The following is an 11,746-nucleotide window of genomic DNA, read 5'->3' as shown; positions in this document are numbered from 1 at the left end:
GGGAAACACTATGCACTCTTTATTACATAGACTGACGGGGGAGGGTGGGGAGTGATAGAAATGTTTGAATATTGTATTTGCGTATTGTGCTTTATTTTTTTTGCACCTTTCTTATGCATGTCTGTATATGGACTTAACTCGACTTATGTCATATAAATACTTTGTTGACGTGTGGGTCGGACCTATTGCCTGAAATGTACTCTGTGTTGTACATACGATGATCTGACTAATGTGTAATCATTCTAAATTCATTGATGTCTGATATAATGTAACATTGTATATTCTTTATTGCAAGCTTTGAGTTCATTAAAACGAGTTTAAAAAAATAATTAAATAGAACAACAATGAGAAAGCAACTGATGTCCATGACTTTAGGCTCTCATGATGCCCTAAATGATCAGGCTCGGCAACATTATTCAGGAATAGTACGAGGCAAGATGGCAAAAAAGCACTGAACAATTCTTTCTATACTATTCTGTACTGCACTAAGGAAACTTATTTTAGATTTGTTAGTTCATTTTTAAGCTTAAAGGTTTTTTTTTCCCATCAAAGACATTTATGACATAACCACAGGATATGTCATAAATGTCACATAGATGCGGGTCCTACCTCTGGTACTTGCACCTATCTCTAGATAAGTGCCCACCCCTAAGTAAAATCAACAGCTTAGTGCTATATGGTTTGGTTTATTTCACTATTAGCGTAAAGCAGAAACCGAAAAGCAATGACAAAGCAACTGATGCCAAGACTTCAGTTTCCTATGATGTCCCAGATGACCAGGGTCGGTCTTGTCTTTATTATCAAGGACCAGTCTGAGGCAGGTACCAAAAAAGCACTGAACATTTATCTTTAGGCTATTCTATACTGCACTAAGAAAGCTTCATTTCAAGTTTAGCAAATTAAGTAATGACATGAAGTCTTTGTAGGTTTCAACTTACTTTTCCTTGTGAGCTACAATGAATATCATGGCCTTATAGTCAGCAATGCCCTTCATAGCCATTCTCTCCTGGACCTTACAAACATCAATGATAAAACCTTCTCCAACTAGAACTTTCCTGACAAAATCCTCATCATATGTAAAAACATGGAACTTGTCTTTACCGGCTGTAAAATATGTTGCCTCTAAAGTCCCAATTAATATGAGGTGTCCCCCAGGTTTCAGCAACCTAGAGAACTTCCTCAGATATCTGATGTAATCATCTTGATCTTTGCTGACAGCTTCCAGAAGCCAAGCACTGATGACACAATCGGCTGGTGGTAGGACCAGCGGGTCTGTCATATTCTCTTTCTCCAGGTCGTATTTCACAACATGTTGAATGGTTGATCTCACTTTTCCTTCTTTGTCCTCAAACTGATCACTGGAAAATAAAAAAGACAAGGAGAATAATTATCCCACAGTCAACATCAACATGGTGGCTCAGGACTTAGCACTGGACTATTGACTTGCAATACTAGAGGTAACGCTTGAAATTATCCAATGCTGATGCACCAAGTCTCAGACTTTTACTGCGCCTTTCAAGCATTAACTTGTATAATACCGCCCCCCCCCCCCCCTATGGATAAGAATATTAAACTGAGTGCGGACCAAAATTTTAATAGCTGACTTGAATATTAATCCCTTCCCGCAGCAGACATTTTACGCATTTTAATTTTTGCTTTTTCCTCCCCACCTTGCAAAAGCCATAACTTTTTTATTTTTTCATCGATACAGCCGTATGAGGGCTTAAGTTTTTCATGCCACTACTTATTGTACAATATAGCATACTGGGAAATTGGAAAATGAAATCTTTATGGGGTGAAATTGGAAAAAAGCAGCAATTCCTTCATTGTTTCTGGGTTTTGTTTTTACAACATTCACCATGCAATAAAAAGGACATATTAACTCTATTCTGTGGATCAATACGATAAGAGCGATATCAAATTTATATAGTTTTTATTTTATTTACTACTTTGACAAGGAAAAAATAATTGTTAAAAATAACATTTGTTGTTTGTCGTCATATTGCGAAAGCCATAACATTTATATTTTTTCATCGATTGAGCGTTGTGAGGGCTTATTTTTTTGCGGTATGAGCTGTCATTTTTATTGGTACCATATTGGGGCATATATGACTTTTGATCGCTTTTTACTTAATTTTTTTGTGAGATTAGGTGACCAAAAAAAACGCAATTCTGTTTACCTTGTGGGTTAAAGAAATTGTAATATTTCAGACTTTTACGGGCGTGACAATAACAATTATGTTTATTTTTTAGGGGAAAATAGAGAAAAGGTTGTTTTTTTAAATGTCAATATTTTTTTGTACAAAAAAAACTTTATTTAACAGTTTTTTACATTTGTAATAGTCGCCCTAGGGGAATTGAACCAGTGATCATGATTTTAACAGGCTACTATTAATCCTTGCCTCTGACAGGCCTTTATAGGAGAACAAAGATAGCAGATCTGAGGGACTTCATCAGGCCCCAAGGCCGCCATCACATGACACTGGGCGATGGGACATCAGAGGGTGTCATCCCCTCTCTCTAACCGCTTGGATGTCGCAGTTGCTATTGACCACGGAATCTAAGGGGTTAAACAAGCGGGTTTTAACTTGTTGTAGTGAAGTGTCGGCTGTAACATAGAGCTGACAACCGCTTAGTATTAAGCGGGCTTAGTCCCTGAGCCTGCTCTATACTTACCCTTGCCGGTTATGACGTAAGAATGCATCAAAAGTCGGCAAGGGGTTAATAGAGTAAAACTTTTTGGGATATGTCCTTCTTCCCTTATATTTGTTGTATCGGGAGCAACAAACAACATTGAGTGGTTTTCGCTTGATATTTAAACAAATATATCACCTGTTTTCTTCTCTCTCTTTAAGAAGTATTGATGCGTGGCCCCAATAAAATGCTCCCGTACGTTCGTCCACCCATCTCTTCAGCTCCATGATGCATCTGTTATTGACCTTCAGCACTATGATGTTTTGGAAAAACTCAGAGGCTGAATACAGATGATGAACCAAGGAACCAATACTGATGTCCAGCAAGTCGTCTCCATTAATTTGCCCTGCAGAAAAAAATTATGAATACTGAAACATCTAATCTGTGAGGCCACATGCACACGACCGTGCCCGTAATTGCGGTCTGGAATTAAGGGTACGCCCAGCCACAGACAGTTATCTGCATTTGCGGACCATGCTCCCATTATAAAGTATGGGAGCACGGTCCATAAAATAAAAAAGTAGTACATGTCCCTTTTTTAAAGGATGGTTTCCCGGACACCTTCCCACAAATATATGGGATTGTGTCCGCCGGCCATAGAAATTAATGGGTCTGTAGTTACGGACCGTAATTACAAACAAAATCTACAGTCGAGTGCATGGGGCCTTAAACCCTCATAGATTTTTGGGGATAAACAAGGACATATGTCTATATCACTTCTAGCAAACTATATACATATTACGTTTCCAATACCCAAAAATCAGTAAAGAAGATAATCTAATACTGTGTAGTATTGTCAGTACAAAAAAACAAATGGTGCTAGAACCACCTTTCTGGATTGCATAATCTAAGACAACATGGCTGGTAATGCAGAAACCATAAAAGATGTCTGAAGGGAAGCTATAGGTTCGGATCTTCAACAAAATGTATTAAGCAGGCTCAGAAATCCTAAGAGTAGACATTATTTCACTGACAAAAAAATTCTGAAAATAAAGTTAACTTTTTAAGGATTTATGAGCTTCACTTTGGCACCTTGGGTGTCAAAGAAGATTTATATCTACAGCTTCACTTAGGACACCTATATTTTCTGATTTATAGACTTTTTACTGGCTATACTACATAGGTGCACCCTCTGTTAGCTTCTTTCCACATTTTTTCTTGATCTACCCTATGATTACTTTTTTACCCTTTTAGTATTTGAGTTCCTGTGACATGACTGGACCTGACCCTGTGTAAAATCTCCCAATCTACAAGTCTGCCGATCTGTCATTCATGTTCAGTCTAATGTGACAAAGAAAGTGACATCTCCATCCCAATATGACAACAACCTCTAAGAAAGAGGATGACGAAAAAATATTATTATTTCTGCTATTAGTGCCTCAAGCATAAAATGATTGTTAGTGTTTTTTGTTTCTAGTTATGGATATTTTTTACTGAACTTAGAATTATAGAATTTAGAGATTAGGTTTTAGTTTATCATAAAACATAGTTGGAAGAGGACAGAAAATGACAGTAGTGTAAGTTGTCAAATAACAGCAATTTTAACCCTGTAAGCCACCATGACACACTTGTACGTCATAGAGCCTTAACTAAAGACACCATGACATACATGTACATCATGTCCATCGTGCAGACACAGGAGATGCGCTAATGTGATCAACAGCAGGAGCTCTGCGGTGATTGACAGCAATGCCCCTGCTGTAATGTATGTCATATTTGCCTTTTTAACCAAAATGGTATAAAAGTTATTCAATAATGGGTATGCACCACAAAAATGGCACCAAAAGAAAAGAAAAGTCCTCCCGCAAAAAACAAACCATCATACAGCTAAGTCGCAAAAAAAAAAAAAGTTAGGACTCTTGAAATGCGGCAATGAGAAAACTAAATATATAGCTTGGTCCTGAAAGCCGAAAATAGACTGGTCCCTAGTTGGTTAAGTATGGATGTAGCCATCTTTATCTTAACTTATTTCGTTGTGATATCACACAACAAAAGCATTGAAAAGCCAAGTTAAAGTCTCTTGACACTGTGTATCGCGGTAAAAGTCAAGATAAAGATGGCTACATCTGTATTTGTAATTTCGTTGTCCTTCATCCTCCCTAAAAAGTTTTTCAGAGTTTTGGAGACTACAGAGTTAAAAGCAATGATGCTACTAAACCCTGAGACTCTTATTTTTTTCACCATATTCAATGACCAGGGTTTTGCTCTGCTCCTTTGAATTTTCCAGATGACTGGGGCCATGTGGTCGCATCCTCTGACCTCCCACATCACAAAAAAAATAAGTTTGCACAATTTATATATATATTTTTTTATAAAACTTGGTTTTATTGTGAAAAAGTTGTAAATCATAAAAAAAATTTAAGTTTGGTATAGCTGTATTTGTACTGACTCATAGATTAACATTACCATAATATTTATACCATATGGTTAACACCATTAAAAAAAATATATAATGACAGAATTTCAGATTTTTCTCAATTTCCCCCTAAAAAAATGAACAAAGAAAAGCTAACTAACTTTGTGTACCCTAAAATTGTGCCAATAAAAATACAATTCGACCCGGAAAGACGCAAGCCTTTATATGACTATATCACCAAAAAATAAGAAAGCTATGTCTCTTGGAAGGTGGCAATAAAAAAAATAAAAAACGATAGTTTGATCATGAACGCGAAAAATAGACTTTCTCTGTTACCTGTTATTTTCCAGTCGACTAAGGCAGTGTGGTTGCCATCTATGACCTCCCACACCCCAAAAAAAACCTGATTTGACCAATTCAGCTCTTACAATTTTTTTTAACAATTCTCTAACAGAGGACAATCTGATACAAAATAAAATACAGAATATAAAATGGAACGACAAACCCATGATACAAGGATCCTCACAAATAAAATACTAAAAACCTCCTATAGAAAGAAATGAATGGGTTAAAACAATAAAAGTGCAAGTGCCTGACCAATAAACACAGCAGTCCTATACAAACAAGTGTCAAGTTAGGGAAAACAATTAGACTAGACAGGCACAAAGGGAGGACAGAATATAGACTAAAAGAGGGGGACCCTCTGTATTTTATTTTATATCTAAGAAAAATGTTGTACTTTGTATTATACTGGTCATCCTGCCTGTATTTTGTGATAGGAGTATTTAATTTTTTTAAACCAGTTAAATATAAAATAATATACACGTCAATGTATCTTAGGAGTAATAAAATCAGGATACATACCCACTGAGAAAACTTCTTTAAGATTCTCAATAAGAAATTTTAAGGTGTCATCTCCGAAGCCCATGTCATTTTTATCTGAAAAGTAATGCTCCAGATATTGTCTGGAATCAAAGCCGTGTACATGATAGAGCTTATGGGTAGTGGAATCCATCATCTACTCCTGTATCACAGACGGGGTGACTACCTCTAGACCGGGGCACAAGGTCTTTATATAATTACCAGGATTCAATTTACAAAGTGTGTTACTAAGAATAACTTATCACATGATGACTTATTATATTCATGAGCCGGTCATGCGAACATGTGTTATAATAAATTCACATAGAGAATTACTGATCTTTAAAAAAACAAACCTATTTTACTGTTAACTCCTTCCCTACCGCCCACTGTCTTTTGACGGCAGGCGGTGCAGGTGTTCAGTTTACAGCTACGTCTTTTGGCGTGAGCGCTCATCCTCTAAGCAGGAGCTGTAACTATCGGCTCCTGATCTCAGAGCAGCCTCCTGAACACAGCTTAGGTCGGAAAACATTCAGACCCCAGCTGTTTAACCCTTTGATCGCCACGGTCCATGACCGTGGCATGATCAAAGGGAATTCCTCTCTTTGGTGGCATCACCGGCATTCCGGTGATGTGATTAAACATCGGGGAATCCCTCTGCAGTCAGCCCTGGGGACCTACAAAGGACCCCAGGGCTGTCTGTTCCGTGTGCTGCCCTAACAGCAGCCTGTGTCATAGTGACACAGTGTAATTTATTTGCATACAGGAGTATGCTAATACATTATAAGTTAAAAATAAAGTTATCCCTTAATGGGACTAAAAAAAAAAGGAACAAATAAATAAATAAATAAAAAAAGTCATTATTTTGCATAAAATATATTTTATTGCCCCCACATTACATAAAAACCTACACATATTAGGTGTCTACACGACCGTAATAACCTGACAAATTAATTTAACAGGTTATTTAGCGTGAAACATGAATGGGTTAAAAAAGAAACAAGAGAAACAATACCTAGAATCGCTTTTTCTATGTTTTGCGGCGTGATTTTTTTACCCCCAAACTGCGTGGAAAAAAAATACTATTCCTCTCGCATAAAACAAAGCCTCACACAGCCACGTCAATGAAAAAATATAAACATTATGGCTGCTGAAAGGCAGAGAGGCAAAAATAGAAAAATTGAGCTGGTCATTAAAGGGAACCTGTCACCAGCATTTCACCTATTAAACTTTACTTATCCCTCACTGGCTGCTGCTATAAAAAGTTCATTGCCGTTATTCCCGCTCCTAAACTCCTCCTCCGACTGTATATAACGGTCTGCAAACATTTCACACCTTTTATCGTAATAATCCGGTGTCCCTTTGTGCGCACACACCAGAATAGGACATCATTGCACAAGCGAGGGATTTTGTGTGCTGGGGGAAGGCGAGGAGCTGTCAATCAATAGTAAGGAGGCAGGGTAAACTCAGAAAGACTTGAGGAATGAAGATTTGACTCTTTTCAAATGAAGAATTGACTCTTTTATGCTCATTAGCATACAGCGTGGGAACACTAAAAAACTGAATAATAAAGCTACAGAGCCGACTAAGAAGACAAATATAGGTTACATAGAAATTATTTTTCACCCACTACCACCATGTATTGCTGGTTTAATAGGTGAAATGCTGGTGACAGGTTCCCTTTAAGGTCCTTTCAGGCCCGGTCATTAAGGGGTTAAAGTCAAAGACAAAACATTCATATACTCTATTAGGAATTTCTAAGTTAAAGCAGTTATCCCATTAATCATTTTCATACCACAAGTACAGAAATCCTATAATTAGCTGTTTTAAAGTTATTTATATTGTTTCTAGCATAAAAAACACAAATGCTTTTCTCATATTTTTTTTCTGTGTCCCTCTTGGTGTTGCTGTAAGGCCTCATTTACACGAGCGTATTATACGCGCGTGCGACGCGCGTGCTTTTCACGCGTGTCGTACGCACCTATAATAGTCTATGGGGCTGTTTAGACGATGCGTGAATTTTGCGCAGCGTGAGTGCGTTGCGTAAAACTCACGACATGTTCTATATTCTTGCGTTTTTCACGCAACACGCACCCATTGACTTCAATGGGTGCGTGAAAACAACGCATGCCACACTGACGGTCCTGCGTTGCATGCGCGAAAATCACGCAAGAGCTGTCAAACTCCTGAATGTAAACAGAAAAGCACCACGTGCTTTTCTGGTTACAAACATCCAAACGGAGTGTCAAATTAGAGATGAGCGCACCGAACTTCACCGGGTTCGGCAAAACTCGTTTTGACCGAGACCGGTAAAAAATGTTCGGGTACGCGACGTCAGGAGACAGTCTCTGTCCACGGTGCTGAAAGCGTTAAACTGGTTCAGCACCATGGACAGTGACTTCCGCTCCGAAAATCCATGAACCTGTAAAAAAAAAAAGACGTTCTGACTTACCGATAACTCCGGTCCGACCTCCCGGGATGACAGTTAAGTCCAAGTGACAGCTGCAGCCAATCACAGGCCAAGCACAGGCTGCAGCCAATCACAGGCTGCAGCGGTCTCATGGACTGCGGCGTCATCCTGGGAGGTGGGGCCGGATGACGAGAGAGGGACGCGTCACCAAGGCAACGGCCGGGAGACCGGACTGGAGGAAGCAGGCAGTTCATGGTAAGTTTGAACATCTTTTTTTATTCACAGGTTGGTGTATATTGTGATCGGCATTCACTGTCGAGGGTGCTGAAAGAGTTACTGCCGATCAGTTAGCTCTTTCAGCACCTTGGACAGTGACGGGCGTCGACTAGCCTCATCTCTATGATGGCGGCTGCGCGAAAATCACGCAGCCGCGCATCATACACGGATGACACACGGAGCTGCCAAGTGCCTTTTGCGCGCGCAAAACGCAGCGTTTTTTGCGCGCGCAAAACGCACACGCTCGTGTAAATGAGGCCTTAATCTGTGTTGCTGGGAGAGGGGCTCTGAGCAGAATCAGTCTCTCTCCCGCTCTAACCCTTGACAATATTGCCCCTTCTTACTTTCCCTGCAGATGGGTAACATGGGATGCAGAATAATAAAGACATATAATGTATGACATCCACACAGTGGCGGATTTAGTGTACCATGGGCCCTGGGCTGTTGACATAACATTATTAATAGAGAGTAATTAGAAAGTTGCACCAAACACACTCATACACTGTTTTATTAAAGAAAAAAAAATAATAATAATAATAAAAAAAAATGTAACACCTCTCTTTGAAGTGTAACTAAACTTTTTAAAAACTTTTGACATGTCATAGTGATATGTCAAAATGGGACCCGCATCTATCTGACATATATGACATATCCTGTGGATACACAGAATAGACGAGGAGACAGCACTTCCAACATATGTCAGCTTTTTAATCACCCGTGCAACATTTCAGTCCTGGACCTTTCTCAAGCAAGAATTTTGTGCTTTGGATATATCCTGTGGATACGTCATAAATGTCCCTAGTGGGAAAATCCCTTTAAGTATTCAGACACCCCTCCCCTTGTAGTAAAATAACTACTAAGGGCTGTATAGGGGAGATTATATTGCAAGGGGAGGGCAGATTTTTGAGGGTTTTAGTGTCTGACTCTGACGTCTCTGTGGGGGGGATATCTGTTTTTCACGGCCCGAACTCAGTCTTGTGCAAGAGGTGTAAATGTAATGTGTGGGGTGAGGGAAATCTGTTTTAATTGCTTTTTTATTTAAAAAAATCTTATATTTCAGATACAGCTTCTATGATTTCTGTATACATAGAGGCCGAATCTTGCCGTCAAAGCTAAATCCGTCAGGTCTGCACGACAGTTTTTCATGGCCCAGATTCGGTCATGTGCAACTGTACTTACAGTCAAGTTCCCCCTCCCCCACAGAACATTCACAGCCTAGTCACCCCTCCCCCACAAAAATGTTTTACACAGAATCCCCTTCCCCCACATATAATATTTACTGTAAAATCCCCCCTCCCACACAAAAAATGTTTTACACAGAATCCCCTCCCACACACGTTATATTACAGTTCCCCCTTACCTGCCCTGAGCTGATTTTTTTGCCTGGTAGAAGTTGCGGGCAGTAGGGGAGGAGATCTGTGTGTTACTGCTCCTCTCCAGCCCTTTCTTTTTCCTCCGTCTTTCCTGCTTGGAAACTATATGGGGCTGTGCAGTGCAGCAAACTGAAGGGCCCCATATTTTATTGCTGCCTGGTTGGGGGACCTGAGATCCTTCTGCACAGAGTGTGACAGCTGCATTATACATCATAAGTGACGTCATACAATGCAGCCACCCGGGCGGAGGTCACATGTCCTCTGCAGGAGAATCACAGGGTTTCTCTCCAATGCTCCCCTGCGCTACTCGTATCTCCCCACGGCCCTAAACTGCTACAGAACCAGCCTGGGGTTGCAGAGCAGAGAGATCAGCTGATAACTCCCTGTTCCACCATAGAAATTAATTGTATCTGCGTCCCATACAATTGCATGTGGCAGTCCCTGGGGATCCGGGGCACTGGGCCAAAAATCCAGAGCTTGGGCCCCGAATGCCCGGTGCTAGCGACGCCACAGGCCCGTATAGCTTCTGTGTGCTGCCGTATGAACGGAAATATTCTCCTCTAGAAGCAATGCTTCCTTATGCCTCTGTATAATACCTACTGTACATATGAAAAAGGGCAACAGTAGAGGCCCCATGCATCTCTATGGTAGCCCTATAATGGTGCCGTACAAAATAGAACCATTATATAGTACACCCATGTGCATCCCTAATTATAACAAATGTCATGATAAGTGGTACCAATATTTTTTGTCTATTAATTTTACCTTTCTGTGTCTCAGACTCAAGAGGAATCTAAATCAAAGTTCAAGATTCTTAATATCTATGATAAGGAGCATGCAAGTAACAAGAATCTCCTCAAGGAAAGCCCACAGTTATATGTCATATGTTTATCTTTATCACAATGTTATTATAATATGAATAGCCAGAAGCCTCATAATACCCCATGATGTTCCAGATGATCACACTATTTCCCAGCACTATCAGTACAAGGAAAGATTCCAAAAACATATAAATTATCATGAAATTCATGTAAAATCTTATTCTATTCAAATTACAGTTATGTGCAAGCTATATTTATTAAATGTATTTATTCTATTAGTTTAATCCCAACTTCTTAAAAGAACAAACAGATCACAAAGTGCCCCCCCCCCCGCAAAGACCCCAGCGATCGGCTGTAATCTACAACTTATCTTAACTTTTTCAATGACTTTTCATTGGCTTATGTTGTGTGATGTCACGCTGCAGCAAGTTATCTGTCACCATAAAGATGGCTACATACGTAAGTGTTTAATTTACCTGTAGTGCCATCACAGGGGAAATTAAGCATTGCACACTACTCATTATCATCAATAAATTGTTTGTGTAATGCGGGTCAGGACACTCTGGCCAAGAGTTGCAGATCCCGAACAGGGAACCTCCTATAATAACTCCGAATTCTCTAAAAGAGTATATTGACAACCCCAATATTAAGTGTTAGCAGCACTCATAGTTAACTATGACGCTAGGAATCCCTGCCTCGCTGCGGAAAACTGTCCCGTGCTGAAAACATGATTACAGTATGCGACAGTTTTCCCACAGCGAGGCAGGGACTCCTAGCATCATAGATAACTATGATGATAGGAGCCCGGCTCCCTGCATTGTGTTTGGTCTGGGAAATACTGCCGACATACGGTACGTATATCATGGACCGAACACGCTCGTGTGAATCCAGCCTTAATCTGGCTTTGTAAAACCTAAGCAGCAAGTAAGTGCCCCCACCCAAAGCAAAGGACTCA

General features: G+C 39.8%; 1 protein-coding gene across 1 annotated transcript; it reads right to left on the bottom strand.

Annotated features, from left to right (window-relative positions):
- Positions 1 to 934: 934 nt before the first annotated feature.
- LOC142661772 (nicotinamide N-methyltransferase-like) lies at positions 935 to 6,065 on the bottom strand. Its single transcript, XM_075839348.1, has 3 exons — positions 5,915 to 6,065; positions 2,833 to 3,040; positions 935 to 1,358 (listed from the first exon to the last, which is right to left on the bottom strand). The coding sequence occupies exons 1-3, from the start codon at positions 6,063 to 6,065 to the stop codon at positions 935 to 937; spliced, it is 783 nt and encodes a 260-aa protein (XP_075695463.1).
- Between the last annotated feature and the right edge of the window lie 5,681 nt (positions 6,066 to 11,746).

This window comes from Rhinoderma darwinii, chromosome 10, assembly GCF_050947455.1.
Source record: "Rhinoderma darwinii isolate aRhiDar2 chromosome 10, aRhiDar2.hap1, whole genome shotgun sequence".
Taxonomy (NCBI): Eukaryota; Metazoa; Chordata; class Amphibia; order Anura; family Rhinodermatidae; genus Rhinoderma; species Rhinoderma darwinii.
The sequence above is the reverse complement of the archived record's forward strand: the minus strand, read 5'-3'. Positions and strand labels throughout refer to the sequence as shown.

What these genes read in the sequence shown, in the direction of transcription:
- LOC142661772 (XM_075839348.1), bottom strand. Translation starts at nt 6,065, where the DNA reads ATGGATTCCACTACCCATAAGCTCTATCATGTACACGGCTTTGATTCC. An exon ending in TAAAGAAGTTTTCTCAGTGG is followed by an intron (nt 3,041 to 5,914) that starts GTATGTATCCTG and finishes TTTTTTCTGCAG; the next exon opens with GGCAAATTAATGGAGACGAC. An exon ending in AAAGAGAGAGAAGAAAACAG is followed by an intron (nt 1,359 to 2,832) that starts GTGATATATTTG and finishes TTTATTTTCCAG; the next exon opens with TGATCAGTTTGAGGACAAAG.